Raw genomic sequence first — 22,124 nt, forward strand, 5'->3', positions numbered from 1 at the left:
ATTTTATGAAGTTCCTGACAATTATTGTGCTGACGTTGCTTCCAGAGGCAGTTTGAAACCCGGTAGTGAGTGTTGCAACCAAGGACAGACGATTTGCACTATGTGCTTCAGCACATGGCGGTCCCGTTCTGTGAGATGTGTGGCCTACCACTTTGTGGCTGTGCCGTTGTTGCTCCTAGACTTTTCCATTTCACAATAACAGCACTTACAGTTGACTGGGGAAGCTCTAGGCAGGGCATACATTTGACGATCTGACTTGTTAAAAAGGTGGCATCCTATGACGGTGCCATGTTTATAGTCACTGAGCTCTTCAGTAAGGCCATTCTACTGAATGTTGGTCTATGGAGATTGCATTGCTGTGTGCTCAAATTTACACACCTGTCAGTAACGGGTGTGGCTGAAATAGCCGAATCCATTAATTTGAAGGGGTGTCCACATACCTTTGTATATATAGTGTATTTCGTTGTCTAGAAAATGTTTTTCTTGCCCTAGCTAAATTTGACTACCACGGTGTTTTCTAGAAAAGATGCAGGGTAAGCACAGAGTCATTTGTAGAAAACAAGAGTTCTCCGTTTATTTTTTCCAGCGGCAACATACTGTCAACAACAGTACAGACTCACAACTTTAAATTGATTTGCACACGTCGCAGTTTGAAATGTCCAAATTAAAAATACAACACAACTATGAAAAATGGCATACACTCAAATCACACTCAAAACCTATAAAAAATATAAAACATGAACAGCACTATGTTTTTAATCATCTTAATTCGGACAAGTACCATTCAGAGAACAAAACATTGAACACAACTGAGCAGACAAATAAAATTTGAACCATACTTTTTTTAAATAGAAGAAATACGTCATTTCGTCATGCAGAAGATGTAACATTAAATAATAAATCAAAACAAAAATAATATATATTTCTCTATATAGCTCTCTTTTTAAAATGTTCAAGTCAAAGCACTTCCATCTCTTACACAGGGAAAAACTCAAATCATTAAAAAAAAAAACAGAACCCACAATGCTTTCATAGCTGCCATCTTGTTGTATGGCCTTCATCGAAAACATTTCAATCTCAGCAACATCTTTTTGGCACATAAAATATGTGCATAATGGCAGTAGCATTTTGCATTATAAAAAGTGCAGCTCTTTCTCCATTTAAAATCAAACAAAACATTCTGTGCACTGACGTCGTTGGGAGAGGGCATCGATGTCTCCCGAAACCGGCATGAGGCGAGCGGTTGTACCAGGGTTTCAGTCCTACTGCTGCTGCAGCATGCTCTTGATTGTCTTGTTGGTCGATTCGTCATTCAAATGCTTGGTTGTGTACCTGCGAGAGACAGATGAATAGACAGACCAGACAGAGCGATCAGTGCCAGGATCTGTGACCGTAACACGACTGCTCTTGCAGAGAGTGTGAGAAAGCCTTGATGACAGTATCACAGCTCTGAACTTTGATTTCCAGTCTGGCGTTCTCCCCTCAGAGACAGATGTGCAATCCCAGAAAGACAGAAAGAAAGAGAAAAGAGGGCTGGAGGCTTTGACCCAGGAGTGACCTCACGTGACTGGAAGAGAGTGACTGAGCGTGCCCGAAGGACCTGATGATGTGATGTGCAGATGTGGTTAACGCGAAAATGACCGTGTCAGCTGCGAACAGCTGCGAGAGCGTGAGCCACTTAGATTTAAGAAGAGGGCAGGGCACCGGGGCTCAAAGAAATGTAATTCTCTCTGATCTTCAATAATCTAAAACTGTGGGATTCCACATTTAACACAAACATATTATTTTAATACCTCTTAACGTGTTGAAAAAAAAACGGAATAATGAAGGAAAAGTGGCCAAATATGGCTGTATATAGTAAGTATGCTACTACTGTCTGTTAAAGTGTGAGAAGAAAAAGGTTGCAACAGTATTCTGTAAAACATATTCTCTGTTAAAGAAAAGCATTGTTCAGCTATAGACAAGGTGGGCCTTACCTGAGAGCGTTTAAAAGGCCTTCTACGCTGTTGGGCGGTTGATCTCGGAGGACCTTGATGCACCCTTTCATCTGTGAAGCAGAAAACACCATGTTGAGATGAATCAGTGTTGTGCTTGTGTGTGGCCAATCCTCTGGGACTGGGAGCCTCTACCCTGCACTCACATCAATCTTGGAAGACTTGGAGAAGGCTCCGACAGGATGCACATAGTCATAGAGGATGATGACGCCAACCATGACGCGCAGGCAGAACGAAACCGTCTCCTCACTGGTGAAGCGGCTACGGTACTCCCTGGAAACACAGAAAGGCAATGCGATTGCTGATCAGGGATAATGTTTTCCCTGTCCATATAATAGGGAGTCCAATCAAAAACGCATCTTTTGACCAATGAGTCAAATAATATGCTAATGGTCTAAACCTCATGTCTCTATCATAAAGTTATTTGAGTTTTTACCCTTGTAGGATGTCCAAAATTAGGGAGACTAAATCAATGGAGGCCAGAGAAAGAAAGTGGTTAAAAATCAGGAAAATCATAATGTCAGTTACACTGTGCGAGAATTAAGGTTAACTGAGGACATAAAACAATATAAAAGGTAAGATAGATATCTATTTTGAGACATGACATGTAGAATTTTCATATTTTAGTGTACACTTTTCATATTAATGCAAAATTCCTGTTTTCTTTTCTGAGCGTACATCAAGCTTTCATTTTCAAAGCTTTTTACAGTAAATTCATTTCGTGTCATGTTCATTTCGCTATTTACAACCCACAAAAACAACTTTGCAGATGACCACCACAACATGAAAAATCCTAAAAGTTGCTGCTCAGAGCTCTGTGATTATTATCGGATGTATTAGGTTATGAAATCCAACTTTTTTTTAGATATAATGTTAATGATATGTAAGAGAAAGACAACACTGAACAATTCAGAACATGAACATGATATTTGTCTAAGTAACATTTATTTTCTAACATAAAGACGTGAAATTTCATCACCAAAGTACATTTTTCATCCGCTCTGTGCAGAGTGGATGGACACCCTACACCAGGGTACCCCAACTGGCGGGAAATTTTATTTGGCCCCTCAAGTTTTTTGGGGGACATTAGCAAATCAGCTCGAATCAGGTGTTGGAACCGGTTCAGGGAACAGAACCGAAAAACGAAAAGTACAACATTTAACATTCTGTTAAAATGGAACATATTTCAAGTTAAACTGTAGTTTGTTTGTATCCTGTTTAGTGAATAATTACTGTGAGTATTAATGGAGTTTGGGACAAAAAATAGTATACAGTGCCATGCAAAAGTATTCAACCCCTTGGCGTTTTTCCTATTGTGTTGCCTTACAACCTGTAAATGGATTTTTATTTGTACTTCATGTAATGTAACAAAATAGTCTAAATTGGTGAAGTGAAATTTAAAAAATTACTTCTTTCAAAAAAATAAAAACGGAAAAGTGGTGTGTGCAGATGTAGTCACCTCCTTTGCTATGAAGCCCCGAAATAAGATCTGGTGCAACCAATTACCTTCAGAAGTCACATATTTAGTTAAATAAAGTCCAACTGTGTGCAATCTAAGTGTCACATGATCTGTCACATAATCTCAGTATATTTTCACCTGTCCTGAAAGGCCCCAGAGTCTGCAACACCACTAAGCAAGGGGCACCAGCAAGCAAGTGGCACCACCAAGCAAGCGGCACCATGAAGACCAAGGAGCTCTCCAAACAGGTCAAGGACAAAGTTGTGGAGAAGTACAGATCAGGGTTATAAAAAAATATCAGAAACTTTGAACATCCCACGGAACACCATTAAATCCATTATTAAAAAAATTGAAAGAATATGGCACCACAACAAACCTACCAAGAGAGGGCCGCCCACCAAAACTCACAGACCAGGCAAGGAGGGCATTAATCAGAGAGGCAAAAAAGAGACCAAAGATAACCCTGAAGAGATGCAAAGCTTCACAGCGGAGATTGGAGTACCTGTCCATAGGCCCACTTTAAGTCGTACACTCCACAGAGCTGGGCTTTACAGAAGAGTGGCCAGAAGAAAATAAGCAAAAACGTTTGGTGTTCGCCAAAAGGCATGTGGGAGACTCCCCAAACATATGGAAGAAGGTACTCTGGTCAGATGAGACTAAAATTTAGCTTTTTGGACATGAGGGCTTATAGGCAAACGCTATGTCTAGCACAAACCCAACACCTCTCATCAGCCCGAGAACACCATCCCCTGTGGGGATGTTTTTCATTAGCAGGGACTTGGAAACTGGTCAGAATTGAAGGAATGACGGATTCTTGAGGGAAACCTGTTTCAGTCTTCCATAGATTTGAGACTGGGACAGCGGTTCACCTTCCAGCAGGACAATGACCCTAAGCATACTGCTAAAGCAACACTTGAGAACACCAGAAGAAACCCATCCAACTTGAAGGAGCTGGAGCAGTTTTGCCTTGAAGAATGGGCAAAAATCCCAGTGGCTAGATGTGCCAAGCTTATAGAGACATACCCCAAGAGACTTGCAGCTGTAATTAATGCAAAAAGTGGCTCTACAAAGTGTTGACCTTAGGGGGTGAATAGTTATGCACGTTCAAGTTCTGTTTTTTTGTTTTTTGTTTCACAAAATATTTTGCATCTTCAAAATGGTAGGCATGCTGTGTAAATCAAATAATTACAACCCCCCCCCCAAATGTTTAAATTCTATTTTAATTTCAGGATGTAAGGCAACAAAATAGGAAAAATGCCAAGGGAGTGAATACTTTAGCAAGCCACTGTATGATCATTTGGAAAGGTTGACCTAATCAGATAAGAGGACATTTCCTAGGATCAAAGAGCAGAGTCAGGCCCAGAATGAAGATGGACGCGGTGTGATTCTGACATCTAGCTAAACAAAGAGAGGACCATGGACATACCACAGAGGGGATAAAGAAACTCAGTGGGGTCATAAAATGTATAGCTGGGGAGGTGACAACTACAAGAGGGTGGTGACCAAAAGAAGGGAAGAGTATAAGATGTGTTGTGAACTTTCTAAATGTATGGACTCAGCTGACGGCATCCTTGGTAATGAACACTTAAAACTTGAGCTTTTGGGTCTCAATTCCTTATTGTAAAGAGGTTGCAATAACAATTTTCTTTTTGACAATGGGAACCGGTTAATAATGTTATTTAATGTTACGGGATTATTTTTTTCTTTCCCCTAAGAGGGGCTTTGATAGGCTCTTTTTTGTGTTTTTTTGGTGGAACTGAAAAAAATGTCCAGAACATAAAATAACGTTATTAAAAGGTTCCCATGCTTTGAAAAGAATGGTTCTGTTACAGAACAGTATGGATCACTTTCCTTACCTGTTCTGATTCTGTTCCTAAAAATGTTTTGTTCTTTTACGTTTGTTCCCTAAACCGGTTCCAACCCCTGGCTCCACTTTATTTTCAGCAAACTTAACATGTGTAAATATTTGTATGAACATAAAATTCAACAACTGAGACATAAACTGAACAAAGTTCCATAGACATGTGACTAACAGAAATGGACTAACGTGTCTCTGAACAAAGGGGGGGGTGTCAAAATCAAAAGTAACAGTCAGTATCTGGAATGGCCACCAGCTGCATTAAGTACTGTAGTGCATCTCCTCCTCATGGACTGCACCAGATTTGCCAGTTCTTGCTGTGAGATGTTACCCCATTCTTCCACCAAGGTGGAATGGCCCTAGCCCTCACCCTCCGATCCAACAGGTCCCAGACGTGCTTAATGGGATTGAGATCCAGGCTCTTCGCCGGCCATGGCAGAACACTGACATTCCTTCTTCGTCTTCTAGGAAATCACGCATAGAACAAGCAGTATGGCTGGTGGCATTGTCATGCTGGAGGGTCATGTCAGGATGAGCCTGCAGGAAGGGTACCACGTGAGGGAGGAGGAGGATGTCTTCCCTGTAACGCACAGCTTTGAGATTGCCTGCAATGACAACAAGCTAAGTCTGATGATGCTGTGACACACCGCCCCAGACCATGACGCTCCAAATCGATCCCGCTCCAGAGTACAGGCCTCGGTGTAACGCTCATTCCATCGACGATAAACGCAAATCCGATCATCACCCCTGGTGAGACAAAACCACGACTTGTCAGTGAAGAGCACTTTTTGCTAGTCCTGTCTGGTCCAGCGACGGTGGGTTTGTGCCCATAGGCGACGTTGTTGCCGGTGATGTCTGGTGAGGACCTGCCTTACAACAGGCCTACAAGCCCTCAGTCCAGCGTCTCTCAGCCTATTGTGGACAGTCTGAGCACTGATGGAGGGGTTGCGTTCTTGGTGTAACTCGGGCAGTTGTTGCCATCCTGTACCTGTCCCGCAGGTGTGATGTTCGGATGTACCGATCCTGTGCAGGTGTTGTTACACGTGGTCTTCCACTGCGAGGATGATCAGCTGTCCGTCCTGCCTCCCTGTAGCGCTGTCTTTGCGCCCCACAGTACGGACATTGCAATTTATTGCCCTGGCCACATCTGCAGTCCTCATGCCTCCTTGCAGCATATCTAAAGCAACGTTCACGCAGATGAGCAGGGACCCTGGGCATCTTTCTTTTGGTGTTTTTCAGAGTCAGTAGAAAGGCCTCTTTAGTGTCCTATGTTTTCATAACTATGACCTTAATTGCCTACTGTCTGTAAGCTATTAGTGTCTTAACGACCGTTCCACAGGTGCATGTTCATTAATTGTTTATGGTTCATTGAACAAGCATGGGAAACAGTGTTTAAACCCGTTACAACGAAAATCTGTGAAGTTATTTGGATTTTTACGAATTATCTTTGAAAGACAGGGTCCTGAAAAGGGGACATTTCTTTTTTTGAGTTTATGTGATCGTATACAAATGTACGCAAGGTTTGAAATTATATTTTTTTTGTTAAATATTATATTATAATTCAAATTCTTTGTAATTATGTTCCGGTCTCCTGACCATCCGCTCAATAATTTTTTTAAAAAACGGCCTGTGGCTGAGTCTAGTTGATGATCCCTGCCTTATACCATTTTCCTTATGATCTTAAAGGCAAAACTGATCATAGATCAGCACTCCTCCTCTGAGAAATTAAGAATATGGGCCCAGATCCACGATTCTGCAGACATTGAAATTGTCTTGATTTAGTGAGGAAGTGGATGGGATCACTTACGGCGTTTCCAACATGACTTTGCACACACTCGCCATCGTGCTTAAGCAGTCTGTCGTGTTCTCGATGGGCAAGTTCTTATTCTAGGCCAACAGAAAGAGAGACGGGATGTTTTTTTTCTACAGTAAAGCACATTGTTGCATTGGTCACTTCAATTATTGATGGGCAATTGATGTGTCAGATATTAAGGTTGTTAAGTAAGGAAGCTGTGAAACCACTTTCGATGGGATCTTACCTCTGAGACAAACTTTGTCGTGCCGTCGCTTAACGTCTTCAACATGGGCGTGGCATCGGCGTAGAACAGAGATATCCGATTGGCCAGCTCGTTGTTGACTTCTTTCTCCCCCTCTGTCTGAAAAACCAAGGAACAGTTCATCAATGTTGTCACTTTACAAACATGGAATATTATGGAGAAAGTAGATGCTGGTAGAGAAATACTGTATATTCAGTAACGGTAAGGAGATGATTTTTCTGCCTTAAAGACAGAACCTTTATTCTCTAATGCGGAATAATATGAATAATTCTCTGGGACGTCAAGACGTGTCACATAACATTTGAATAAGAACTAATATCTGTTCTGGTGGAAAATACAAGTGTTGTGTCTTTGTATAAAATGTCTGAGCGATTCCAGTAGACAGTGCCTGAACGCTGAGAATTAAGTAATGCTCCTCTGTACTGCTGGGCTGGAGAAAGTTTTCAGTGCCTGGCTATGGATAGACAGCGTCCCAAATGGCACTCCATTCCCTACATAATGCACTTCTTTTGACCAGATCCCCATGGGCCCTGATCAAAAGTAGTGCACTTTATAGGGAATAAAGTTGTGTCATTTGAGACGCAGTGGCTCTAGCAGTGACAGGTCTGGGACCACTTGTTAATGGCAAATTCACGTAGGGGGAATAAAGCTACAGATACAGTGCCTTGCGAAAGTATTCGGCCCCCTTGAACTTTGCGACCTTTTGCCACATTTCAGGCTTCAAACAAAGATATAAAACTGTATTTTTTTGTGAAGAATCAACAACAAGTGGGACACAATCATGAAGTGGAACGACATTTATTGGATATTTCAAACTTTTTTAACAAATCACTGAAAGATTGTGCGTGCAAAATAATAACATATATAGTTATCATATAGCCCATAATGACCCCATATAGCCTGTAATGTTAATGCAGGATGAACACTTGGCCCCCTGTTGAGCTTAATGAAGCGGGAAGAGGACTGGGGCACAGGGTCTGTCTGGGTGGTTTCCCTTAACACCAGTGTATCCCAGAGGGTCTGTGGTGCAGACCCCAAACTGTTCTCAGATCACGTGCAAACTGTTCCACTGAGGCCTGTGAGTCCCAGAGGGACTGAGGACATGCTACTGATCTCAGATCATGTATATGGTGCATGTCGCTCCGCTCCGCCCCCTGTGCTCCAGTGAGCGCCTCAAACTCCCTTTGAGTCCCCAGTGGCTCAAGTAAACTATTTTCAGACGCGTTGCATACGCACAAAGGCTGACATATTGTGCGTTTGTTGACGGACAATCATCTTCGTTGTCCAAAAAACGCTGACTTAATCTGTAATTTTCAGACACAAAATATCTGTGGCCATAACCTCAGGGGTAAAGGACCATCAGCCCCTCAGATTAGAGTTCAGTAGCCAGCTCACCGGTGTATTGTTGATCCGCATGCGGCTCAAAGTTCTCCTGTAATAGCTGAAGTCATTCTGGATGGCAGGGTTAGTCATCTGCAACACATGGATTAACATGTACATTACAAACAGAAAACTCAGGACTTCCATGCGGCAGCAGATGTCCAGCTCTCTGAAATAGTCCATCATGACAGGATGTTTAAGCAAACAAGGCAGATACATTGCTAGGGACGGAGATGGAATGAAAAGGACATCGATAGGGTTGAATCTTCTATTTATTTATATCCCTTCATATTTCCTCGCTTGTCCTTTATAATAGGACACGTTTATTTTCAACTGTCAATGAATGAAATACTTTTTAGTTCCCTTTGGCAGTGCGGCAGTGGCTCAGTATGTTTGGAAGTATGAAAGAAGTGTCAACAACACTAAGGATGATGAGAGGCTACTGGAGACGCTCTTCTTATACAGATAGTGGAGGTTAGCGATTACAATACAGACATGAGATGGTGCTCCTTACTACTGGGACCACCAGACAAAGGGAGGATAGCGGTCAGAGGTCACAGGTCAGACCATGAGGTGACACTCTGATATAGGGGGGAGGGAAGGGGTAGCTAGTGCCCCTATGTAATTAGCTATAGAACATTGGTGACATTCTGTGATTTGGCAACAGAACCTCAAATCTTACTTTGTCGAGTAGACACACTCCATCTTAGATCTCTAGAGGCAATCGACGCAAACAAAGAAGCGCGGCTGCCCTGCTTCCTTCCACAAAGACGATCATTAGACCTTGCCTTGAGTGGAGTTTACCTTTAATAAACCACTGGCCAATCAGTGGGCCCCATCCAGCACATCAACCTCCTGCTCCTCCAATGTGCTGAGACGCCTCCCTAATTACCCCTAGCAACACGCTATTAACCCTGGCCAGCACGAGAAGCAGGGTAATCCCACCACAATAGATTGGTACCTAGTGCCAATGTCTAGTGCCATGCCAGCCCATTTCACCAGTCAGTGGCATTAAAAACATGACAGGCGGGTAGGCGGGTGGGTGTTCTAACTAGGTCAATGCCTGTCATCGGCGTATGGGGAGTGAAAAATGTATGAATGGTGCCTGGCATGACACCTTGCACCCCCTTACTTTCACGCTTTTAGTGCCCATGCAGGATATGGGGGTACCAGGCAGGAGGGCTAGTTAATTGGGGCATCGTGACGGAGTGCCTGGGGGTGTCAGGATGCTAGTTTGAGTAGAAGTGTGTGTGTGTGTGTGTGTACATTTCACTCTGACGCCTTGCGAGCTGGATGAAAACTCATTTGATTATATCTGACGTCCATATATTAAGGACTCCCTGACACATTTGCTAGACTACTTGGCCAGGCGATTGTAAGTGGAGGATCTGTCTGTGACTCAAACAAATAGGCAATCTGTGGGTTTCTACTAGAGGTCGACCGATTATGATTTTTCAACGCCGATACCGATAATTGGAGGACCAAAAAAGCCGATACCGATTAAATCGGCCAATTTTTTAACTGTATTTATTTGTAATAATGACAATTATAACAATACTGAATGAACACTTATTTTAACTTAATATAATAAATCAATAAAATCAATTTAGCCTCAAATAAATAATGAAACATGTTCAATTTGGTTTAAATAATGCAAACACAAAGTGTTGAAGAAGAAAGTAAAAGTGCAATATGTGCTATGTAAGAAAGCTAACGTTTCAGTTCCTTGCTCAGAACATGAACATATGAAAGCTGGTGGTTCCTTTTAACATGAGTCTTCAATATTCTCAGGTAAGAAGTTTTAGGTTGTAGTTATTATAGGAATTATAGGACTATTTCCCTCTATACCATTTGTATTTCATTAACCTTTGACTATTAGATGTTCTTATAGGCACTTTAGTATTGCCAGTGTAACAGTATAGCTTCCGTTCCTCTCCTAGCTACCTGGGCTCGAACCAGCAACACAACGACAACAGTCACCATCGAAGCAGCGTTACTCATGCAGAGCAAGGGGAACAACTACTAGAAGGCTCAGAGCGAGTGACGTTTGAAACGCTATTAGCGCGCTAACTAGCTTGCCATTTCACTTCGGTTACACCAGCCTCATCTCGGGAGTTGATAGGCTTGAGTTGATAGGCATAAACAGCACAATGCTTGAAGCACAACGGAGAGCTGCTGGCAAAACGCAAAGAAAGTGCTGTTTGAATGAATGTTTACGCGCCTGCTTCTGCCTACCACCGCTCAGTCAGATACTTAGATACTTGTATGCTTGTATGCTCAGTCAGATTATATGCAACGCAGGACACGCTAGATAATATCTAGTAATATCATCAACCATGTGTAGTTAACTAGTGATTATGATTGATTGATTGTTTTTATAAGATAAGTTTAATGCTAGCTACCAACTTACCTTGGCTTACTGTATTCGTGTAACAGGGAGTCTCCTTGTGGAGTGCAATGAGAGGCAGGTGGTTAGAGCGTTGGACTAGTTAACTGTAAGGTTGCAAGATTGGGTCCCCAGAGCTGACAAGGTGAAAATCTGTCATTCTGCCCCTGAACATGGCAGTTAACCCACCGTTCCTAGGCCGTCATTGAAAGTAAGAATGTGTTCTTAACTGACTTTCCTAGTTCAATAAAGATTAAATTAAGGTAAAAAAACTTTTTTTTTTTTTAAATCGGTGTCCAAAAATACCGATTACGGATTGTTATGAAAGCTTGAAATCGGCCCGAATTAATCGGCCATTCCGATTAATCGGCCGACCTCTAGTTTCTACCCGGGATCAACTATAAAGCATGTCTCTATGTGTTGAAGACGGGAGCCCTAGCCAAGCGATGCTTCCCAAATGGCACCCTATTCCTTTTATAGTGCACTAGTTTTGACCAGAACCCTATGGACCCTGGTCAAAAGTAGTGCACCACATAGGGCATAGGGTGCCATTTGGGATGCTAGTAAAAAAAGCACCAGCCTACTACACTATCCTATTCGTCTTCCCATTCATTCCAGCAGTGTGTATACCGGTGAGTGGTATTCAAAGTCAGGGGGGGAACTGCAATGGGGTCAACCAAAATGCCCCATACATTTTTTTTTGTAATAATTTTTTATATTTTTTTATATATATAAATAAGAGTACAGATTATTGTATGGGACAATACATAACATTTGAGAAAAATAATTAGAAAAATTCAATGTTATTGAGTAAATGTATTTATTGGTTTCTTTTCATTTTGATAAGAGTTGAAAATTTAATTAGTAATGAGAATGAACTGAATTTGTTCATGTAAAAATGGAAAAGTACCCATTTTAATGTTGTGTCATTATAGATGGGGTAGGGTGGGGCCACAAGAAATTATTGCAAAAACAATTGCAGCCCCAGAAATTCTGTCTGAAAAAAATTGGTCTGAAAAAGTTACCACCGGTGAAAATACCACTGGTGTAGACTACAGTATTATAAACCAAGTCCTCCCTGAACAGGATCCAAGTTGTATCATCTGTTCATTGGCTGAGGCTTCATGGTGTACAGCACTAACACCTAAATAACAAGGTATTAACACCTCGTTATGCCAGCGGGAGTTAGCTCGCACGTTATCAGAAGGAAAATGTACACTGTGTACATAATAACACCTTAACCATGCCAACAACAGCACCACACAAAGCTATAGCTTAGGATAACAACAAGGGATGGATGAAATGAGGGAAATGTGGGGACTCTGGGCTAAATTGAGTAAATGGAGGACAGAGATGTCATGGGACGTACTTTGAGCTCATCGAAGCGCAGTGTGAAGTGCAGGATCTCGGCGAACTGCTTGGCCAGAGCCTGCTCGCGCTCCAGGTTCTGCGTGGGGTTGTCATACGTCTCGCTGGTCAGGGCTCCCAGCAGGCTGTGCAGCGCCGCCTCTGTAACACAAATCAAATCAAATTGTATTGGTAAAGGCACAGTCAACTTAGTGGATGTAAACTTCTTACCCACTGGAATTGTGATACAGTAAATTATAAGTGAAATAATCTGTCTGTAAACAATTGTTGGAAAAATTACTTGTGTCATGTACAAAGTAGATATCCTAACCGACTTGCAAAAACTATAGTTTGTTAACAAGAAATGTGTGGATTGGTAGAAAAATGCGTTTTAATGACTAAACATCAATATTTTGGGCCAGGAAACTCCCCAGACCTCCCAACTTGTGGTCAATCCTCAAGGAGGCCCAGAAGTTAATTGACAGCATGCCAGGACGGATTGCAGAGGTCTTGAAAAAGAAGGGTCAACACTGCAAATATGGACTCCTTGCATCAACTTCATGTAATTGTCAATAAAAGCCTTTGACACTTATGAAATGCTTGTAATTATACTTCAGTATTCCATAGTAACATGTGACAAAAATATCTAAAGACACTGAACTTTGTGGAAATTAATATTTGTGTCATTCTCAAAACTTTTGGCCACGACTGTATACAATTGAAGTCTGAAGTTTACATACACTTAGGTTGGAGTCATTAAAACTTGTTTTTCAACCACTCCACACATTCCTTGTTAACAAACTATAGTTTTGGCAAGTCGGTTAGGACATCTACTTTGTACATGACACAAGTCATTTTTACAACAATTGTTTACAGTCAGATTATTTCACTTATATTTCACTGTATCACAATTCCAGGGGGTCAGAAGTTTACATACACTAAGTTGACTGTGCCTTTAAACAGCTTGGACAATTCCAGAAAATTATGTCGTGGCTTTAGAAGCTTCTGATAGGCTAATTGACATCATTTGAGTCAATTGGAGGTGTACCTGTGGTTGTATTTCAAGGACTACCTTTAAACTCAGTGCCTCTTTGCTTGACATCATGGGAAAATCAAAATAAATCAGCAAAGACCTCAGATTTTTTTTTGTAGATCTCCACAAGTCTGGTTCATCCTTGGGAGCAATTTCCAAACGCCTGAAGGTACCACGTTCATCTGTACAAACAATAGTACGCAAGTATAAACACCATGGGACCACGCAGCCGTCGTACCACTCAGGAAGGAGATGCGTTCTGTTTCCTAGAGATGAATGTACTTTGGTGCAAAAAGTGCAAATCAATCCCAGAACAACAGCAAAGGACCTTGTGAAAATGCTGGAGGAAACAGGTACAAAAGTATCTATATCCACTGTAAAACGAGTCCTATATCGACATAACCTGCAAGGCCACTCAGCAAGGAAGAAGCCACTGCTCCAAAACCGCCATAAAAAAGCCAGACTACGGTTTGCAACTGCACATGGGGACATCGATTGTACTTTTTGGAGAAATGTCCTCTGGTCTGATGAAACAAAAATAAAACTATTTGACCATAATGACCATTGTTATGTTTGGAGGAAAAAGGGGAGGCTTGCAATCTGAAGAACACCATCCAACTGTGAAGCACGGGGGTGGCAGCATCATGTTGTGGGGGTGCTTTGCTGCAGGAGGGACTGGTGCACTTCACAAAATAGATGGCATCATGAGGCAGGAACATTATGTGGCTATATTGAAGCAACATCTCAAGACATCAGTCAGGAAGTTAAAGCTTGGTCACAATGCTACCAAATACTAATTGAGTGTATGTAAACTTCTGACCAAATGGGAATGTGATGAAAGAAAGAAAAACCTGAAATAAATCACTCTCTACTATTATTCTGACATTTCACATTCTTAAAATAAAAAGTGGTGATCCTAACTGACCTAAGACAGGGACCTTTTACTAGGATTAAATGTCAGGAATTGTGAAAAACTGAGTTTAAATGTATTTGGCTAAGGTGTATGTAAACTTCCGACTTCAACTGTACATATGGACCAGCGTCAGAGCGGAACGGACTAAGACACAGTAGAATAGTATAGAATACAGTATATACATATGAGATGAGTAATGCCAGACATGTAAACATTAAGTGACTAAGATACCATAAAATAGTATAGAATACAGTATATACATATGAGATGAATAATGGGTAATGCTAGATAAGTAAACATTATTAAGTGACTAAGATACCGTAGAATAGTATATAATACAGTATATACAAATGAGATGAGTAATGCCAGATATGTAAACATTATTAAAGTGACTAGTGTTCCATCCCTTAAAGTGGTCAGTGATTTCTAGTCTATGCCTATAGGCAGCAGCCTCTAATGTGCTAGTGATGGCTGTTTAAGACACGGACAAGGAGAGGGTGTTAGAGACTGTTGTGTGTTGTGAAGGATTAGCTAAATATCGGCCTAATAAATGCAATAATCATGAAGTTCATCATGATATCAAATGTATGCCAACTAGAATTTGCTGCTTCTGTAAGCCAGGGACAAGGAGAGGGTGTCAGAGATGAGGAGGGAGGGAGAAAATATACATTTGTGGATTGTTTGTGAGTTGAATTGATAAGCTCAATATCTGCTAAAAAAACATAACGATTGTAAAGTACATCATGTGTGCCAAATAGATTTGCCCTGGTGGTAGTAGCTGTACAAAACAAGGACATGCGATTGAGTGATGATGGTGCCCACTGCCCAGGGCCCTATGACAGTCTAGGGGTGGGGTGGGGTGGGGGTCAAGGGAAGAGCTGTCTCTAGGGGTTGGGGAAGGGGATGGAAAGATCACCTAATCAGATGGAGATGAGACATGAGTCTAATTATCTCATTGTAATGAGAGACGTGGGCGGTGCTCCATTCATCCAGGCTTCCTGCCATTGTTTTGACAGTAAGTAAATATGAAGACTTTACATGACTTTAATGGGGTAAACCACACAGTTCTGTAGTAACAAGCTAGGTAATGGAAAATATAAAATCACTCCCCCACTAGTATCCTGGCCAGCTGTGCATTTCCCAACATTGCCTTTCTGTAAATGAGGTGAGTGAGCTAACGCAGTAGACACCCAAATGCTTTTCCGTTTGTATTTCCATGTCTCAAGATAGCCAACAAAAGCACCAAGAAACAATGGCAAAACCGTCCATGAGGGAAAATGTAGCTGCAGTCAGAAAGTGAAGAAGCCTTCACAGTCTAGACTCACTAAGACAACCAGATTTAATATAATGACTAACCAGGATGAGCCAAACACACACACAGTGTAATCTTGTTGCACAATAACACCACCTTCCACCTGGCTGTACATAATCATGACTCTGATCCATTTACAACTCTTACCACTTACAGTAGAGCACAAGGACATAATACACACCGCTATAAACCAGACAAAATTATTCTCTCTTAAGATAGACACACGGAGATCCGCAGACAGACAGAGATCCGCAGACAGACAGAGATCCGCAGACAGACAGAGATCCGCAGACAGACAGAGATCCGCAGACAGACAGAGATCCGCAGACAGACAGACAGAGATCCGCAGACAGACAGAGATCCGCAGACAGATGTTTTTGCAGAGGCGGACTGCGAGCTGGCAGTGCAGTCCAGTAAATTGAGCATGTTGGCTATTCTGTAATGACCCCCCATCTGCTTGGGACAGCGCATTGCTTCTGCTGCAGCGAGGAGGAGAGGTCTGGTAAAAAATGGCCTTAGTGATGCAGCAGAAGTTGAGATGGGGCTGCTTTTAGGACTTGTATCTGAATCAATGCACTCTACCATGTCTGGAGGATTGGGGGCGCGTCTGATCCCTTCAGGTCACAGCAGAGCAGAGTATTCACTCCAACCCTGCCGTCAAAGGACTCCTGTCCTGAACACTTCTATTGGTGGAAGCTTAACATTTATTGAGTAATTAAAGCTACATCGTGCACTATTTAAAGTGCTTAAACCTGAATGATGAGTGACACAGTTACAATATTGTGGAATGTAGTTTCTAATGTTCGGAACATACATTTCTGGGGGGGTAATAACACAGAGAGGTCTGATAAAGCCATCTCTCAGCCAGCAGCCATCCTCTCTGTCTGTCTGCAGCCGAGCCGGCCTGCGCAAAAGGTCGGCGAGCATCTCTTATATCAGGCAGGAGGCAGCTGAGGCAAAGGTGGCCCCCGGAGTCAGAGCAGTGGGGCAGACGGACGGATGTGTGGGGAGACGACCTACTTCATTATATAACACACACACAGACACACACACAACATGGCCTTAGTGAGCTGTTGCCCACTGTGTTCATTAACTGACTGCAGTCACAGCCAGTCGCCACTGTGATTAAGGGGTAAAGGTCGGCGAAGCAGCAATGGACAGACTGTTGGTCACCGGTAAGCAGACAGCACTAGGCTAGGCTAGCATCCCCTCTCTCTCTCTCTCTCAAATCAAATTGTATTAGTCACATGCGCTGAATATGCGCCGTGTAGACCTTACAGTGAAATGCTTACTTACGAGCCCCTAACCAACAATGCTGTTCAAATTTTTGGGGGATAAGAATAAGAGATATAAGTAACAAGTAATTAAAGGGCAGCAGTAAAATAACAATAGCAAGACTATATACAGGGGTGGTACCAATACAGAGTAAATGTATGGGGGCACTGGTAAATTATGTACATGTAGGTAGAGTTATTAAAGTGACCATGCGATAACAACAGAGAGTAGGAGTGGTGTAAAGAGGTGGTGGGGGGGGGGCTGCAAATAGTCTGGGTAGCCATTTGACTAGTCGTTCAGGAGTCTTATGGCTTGGGGGTAGAAGCTGATAAGAAGCCTCTTGGACCTAGACTTGGCGCTCTGGTATCGCTTGCCGTGCGGTAGCAGAGAGAACAGTCTACGATTAGGGTAGCTGGAGTCTTTGACAATTTTTCTGGCCTTCCTCTGACACCGCCTGGTATAGAGGTCCTGGATGGCAGGAAGCTTGGCCCCAGTCATATACTGGGCCATTCGCACTACCCTCTGTAGTGCCTTGCCGTCTGAGGACCCATGCCAAATCTTTTCAGTCTCCTGAGGGGGAATAGATTTTGTCGTGCCCTCTTCACGACTGTCTTGGTGTGCTTGGACCATGTTAGTTTGTTGGTGATGTGGACAGCAAGGAACTTGAAGCTGTCAACCTACTCCACTGCAGCCCTGCCGATGAGAATGGGGGTGTGCTCGGTCCTCCTTTTACTGTAGTCCACAATCATCTCCTTTGTCTTGATCACGTTGAGAGAGAGGTTGTTGTCCTGGCACCAAATGGCCAGGTCTCTAACCTCCTCCCTATAGGCTGTCTCATTGTTGTTGATGATCAAGCCTACCACTGTTGTGTCATTATCAACTTTAATGATGGTGTGGCCGTACAGTCATGAGTAAACAGGGAGTACAGGAGAAGACTGAGCACGCACCCCTGAGGGGCACCCGGGTTGAGGATCAGCGTGGCAGATGTGTTACCTTTTCTTACCACCTGAAGTCCAGGATTCAGTTGCAAAGGGAGATGTTCAGTCCCAGGGTCCTTAGCTTATTGATGAGCATTGAGGGCACTATTGTGTTGAACGCTGAGCTGTAGTCAATGAATAGCAATCTCACATAGGTGTTCCTTTTGTGGGAAAGGGCAGTGTGGAGTGCAATAGAGATTCTATCATCTATGGATCTTTTGGGGTGGTATGCAAATTGGAGTGGGTCTAGGGTTTCTGGGATGATGGTGTTGATGTGAGCCATGACCAGCCTTTCAAAGCATTTCATGGCTACAGATGTGAGTGCTACGGGTCAGTAGTCATTTAGGCAGGTTACTTTAATGCTCTTGGGCACAGGGACTATGGTGGTCTGCTTCAATGTTGGTATTACACAGACTCAGACAGGGAGATGTTGGCTCGTGTCACAGGGCAGCTCTCGGCTGTGCTTCCCTTTGTAGTCTGTAATGGTTTGCAAACTCCTGCCACATCCGACGAGCGTCAGAGCCGATGTAATACGATTCGATCTTAGTCCTGTATTGATGCTTTGCGTGTTTGATGGTTCGTCGGAGGACATAGAGGGATTTCTTATAAGCCCTAGCCTTTAGCTCAGTGCGGATGCTGCCTGTAATCCATGGCTTCTGGTTGGGGTATGTACGTACGGTCTCTGTGGGGATGATGTCATCGATGGACTTATTGATGAAGCATATGACCGATTTGGTGTACTCCTCAATGCCATCGGAGGAATCCCGGGAACATATTCCAGTCTGTGCTAGCAAAACAGTCCTGTAGCTTAGCATCTGCTTCCTGTGACCACTTCTTTATTGATCTAGTCACTGGTGCTTCCTGCTTTAGCTTTTGCCAAATGGAGGGTGAGGGAGAGCTTTGTACGCGTCTCTGTGTGTGGAGTAAAGGTGGGCCAGAGTTCTTTTTCTTCTGGTTGCACATTTAACATACTGATAGAAATTTGGTAAAACGGATTTACAGTGGGGCAAAAAAGTATTTAGTCAGCCACCAATTGTGCAAGTTCTCCCACTTAAAAAGATGAGAGAGGCCTGTAATTTTCATCATAGGTACACTTCAACTATGACAGACAAAATGAAAAAAAAATCCAGAAATTTGCATTGTAGGATTTTTTATGAATTTATTTGCAAATTATGGTGGAAAATAAGTATTTGGTCACCTACAAACAAGCAAGATTTCTGGCTCTCACAGACCTGTAACAACTTCTTTAAGAGGCTCCTCGGTCCTCCACTCATTACCTGTATTAATGGCACCTGTTTGAACTTGTTATCAGTATAAAAGACACCTGTCCACAACCTCAAACAGTCACACTCCAAACTCCACTATGGCCAAGACCAAAGAGCTGTCAAAGGACACCAGAAACAAAATTGTAGACCTGCACCAGGCTGGGAAGACTGAATCTGCAATAGGTAAGCAGCTTGGTTTGAAGAAATCAACTGTGGGAGCAATTATTAGGAAATGGAAGACATACAAGTCCACTGATAATCTCCCTCGATCTGGGGCTCCACGCAAGATCTCACCCCGTGGGGTCAAAATGATCACAAGAACGGTGAGCAAAAATCCCAGAACCACACGGGGGGACCTAGTGAATGACCTGCAGAGAGCTGGGACCAAAGTAACAAAGCTTACCATCAGTAACACACTACACCCAACAGGGACTCAAATCCTGCAGTGCCAGATGTGTCCCCCTGCTTAAGCCAGTACATGTCCAGGCCCGTCTGAAGTTTCAACTCAAAAACTCAACTCATCGTGTTTGGAGGACAAAGAATGCTGAGTTGCATCCAAAGAACACCATACCTACTGTGAAGCATGGGGGTGGAAACATCATGCTTTGGGGCTGTTTTTCTGCAAAGGGACCAGGACGACTGATCCGTGTAAAGGAAAGAATGAATGGGGCCATGTATCGTGAGATTTTGAGTGAAAACCTCCTTCCATCAGCAAGGGCATTGAAGATTAAATGTGGCTGGGTCTTTCAGCATGACAATGATCCCAAACACACCACCCGGGCAACGAAGGAGTGGCTTCGTAAGAAGCATTTCAAGGTCCTGGAGTGGCCTAGCCAGTCTCCAGATCTCAACCCCATAGAAAATCTTTGGAGGGAGTTGAAAGTCTGTGTTGCCCAGCAACAGCCCCAAAACATCACTGCTCTAGAGGACATCTGCATGGAGGAATGGGCCAAAAGACCAGCAACAGTGTGTGAAAACCTTGTGAAGACTTACAGAAAACGTTTGACCTCTGTCATTGCCAACAAAGGTTATATAACAAAGTATTGAGATAAAATTTTGTTATTGACCAAATACTTATTTTCCACCATAATTTGCAAATTAAATTCATTAAAAATCCTACAATGTGATTTTCTGGAATTTTTTCTCTCATTGTCTGTCATAGTTGAAGTGTACCTATGATGAAAATTGCAGGCCTCTCATCTTTTTAAGTGGGAGAACTTGCACAATTGGTGGCTGACTAAATACTTTTTTGCCCCACTGTAAGTTTCCCTGCATTAAAGTCCCCGGCTACTAGGAGCACCGCCTCTGGGTGAGCTTTTTCTTGTTTGCTCATTCAATGCTTTTCTTAGTGCCAGCCTCTGACTATGGTCGTATGTAAACAGCTACAAAGAATACAGATAAACTCTCTCGGTAGGTAGTGTGGTCTACAGCTTATCATGAGATACTCTACCTCAGGCGAGCAAAATACATAGACCGCCGCCCCTTGTCTTACCATACGCCGCTGTTCTATCCTGCCGGTACATCGTATAACCAGCCAGCTGTATGTTGATATTGTCGTCGTTCAGCCACGACTTCGTGAAGCATAAGATGTTACAGTTTTTAATGTCCTGTTGGTAGTTTAATCTTCCATTTAACTCGTTGATTTTATTCTCCAAAGATTGCACGTTTGCTAGCAAACAAATGGAGGGAAATGGGGGTTTATTCGATCGCCTACGAATTCTCAGAAGGCAGCCTGACCTTCGGCCCCTCTTTCTCCACCTTCTCTTCACGCAGATCACGGGGATCGGGGCCTGTTCCCGAGGAAGCAGTATATCCTTCGCGTTGGGCTCGTCAGAGTCATGAAAGAAAGGATTCTGCTAGTCCGTAGTGAGTAATCACAGTCCTGTGTGTTAAGAAGTTCTTATCGAACATAAGAGACGGTAGCGGCAACATTATGTACAAAATAAGTAAAAAAATAAGTTACAAACAACGCTAATAAACAAACAAAAAAACACAATCGGCTGGGGGCTCGTAAAAACGTCTGCCTTCTCAGGCGCAATCTTACATTCCTTTCCATGGTAATGAGGAGTCCTCAGCTCTGGGAGGGGGTGGGTATCACATCTAGCAATGCAAGCAAGCATCCCGTTGATGATGACTAGGAGTGTGTGCACTGTGCATGTTTGTGTGTGTGTGGTTATGCATGTTAATTTCTGCAGTTCAGCAGCTGATATCGCTGATGTGATTGCGCATACAGGGGGTTAAGGTCATGAGAGGAGTGTGTGTATCTTACATATAACCACTAGAGAAGCTGTAGCTAGTGAACCTCTAGTGCAGGCGTGTATCTGACCTTTTACACAAAGCTCTGAAGGACACGTCACTAGTCTCAGGCAGGTGTGGGTGTTGTTCTGTAGGGCTACATATCTAACCTGAGGCTCAGAACAGGGCATCAAGCGTCTAGGAGTGCTGATCTAGGACCAGGTCGCCCTGTCCATGTCATCTTTATTAATTGTGATCTTATAAGGAGAAACTGATCCTAAAATCAGGCCCCAGGTACGTACCTAATCTCTGGGAGAACTGGTAGAACTTCTTGAGTTTCCCCACCAGGGGGACCACGGCCACCCACGCTACCTTCTGTAACGCCTCGTCGTTGGGGTTCTGGATTGCCTGGGGGACAGGAAAGACAAAATGTTGAATAAAGTCTGAAGTTAGTTAATCCTGAGTTAGTAGTTGATCTAGTTAGTAGCGTCTCAGAGTAGGACTGCCGATTTAGGATCAGTTTGGCCTTTTAGATCACAATGACAACAATTACATGGACATGGGTAGGATCTGATCCTAGATTAGCATTCCTACTCTGAGACTCATGGCCCACTCCCTTGTATGAATGAAGGT

At 42.9% G+C, this 22,124-nt stretch overlaps 1 protein-coding gene across 3 annotated transcripts in view; it reads right to left on the reverse strand.

Annotated features, from left to right (window-relative positions):
• Positions 1 to 545: 545 nt before the first annotated feature.
• LOC112215683 (CYFIP-related Rac1 interactor B) overlaps positions 546 to 22,124 on the reverse strand; it is a 66,917-nt gene continuing 45,338 nt past the window's right edge. For 2 of the 3 annotated variants that reach the window (XM_042299166.1, XM_024374923.2), the window contains 8 exons: positions 21,794 to 21,899; positions 12,504 to 12,643; positions 8,764 to 8,841; positions 7,351 to 7,467; positions 7,119 to 7,198; positions 2,141 to 2,267; positions 1,977 to 2,047; positions 546 to 1,332 (listed from right to left, as the gene is read on the reverse strand). In XM_042299166.1, coding sequence (XP_042155100.1) covers positions 1,263 to 1,332; positions 1,977 to 2,047; positions 2,141 to 2,267; positions 7,119 to 7,198; positions 7,351 to 7,467; positions 8,764 to 8,841; positions 12,504 to 12,643; positions 21,794 to 21,899 — 789 coding nt within the window. In that variant the 3' untranslated portion in view covers positions 546 to 1,262. The remainder of the gene's footprint in view (positions 1,333 to 1,976; positions 2,048 to 2,140; positions 2,268 to 7,118; positions 7,199 to 7,350; positions 7,468 to 8,763; positions 8,842 to 12,503; positions 12,644 to 21,793; positions 21,900 to 22,124) is intronic. The other variant, XM_024374924.2, reaches the window with a different exon arrangement.

The sequence above is a fragment of the Oncorhynchus tshawytscha genome, linkage group LG16, assembly GCF_018296145.1.
Source record: "Oncorhynchus tshawytscha isolate Ot180627B linkage group LG16, Otsh_v2.0, whole genome shotgun sequence".
NCBI classification, from domain to species: Eukaryota; Metazoa; Chordata; class Actinopteri; order Salmoniformes; family Salmonidae; genus Oncorhynchus; species Oncorhynchus tshawytscha.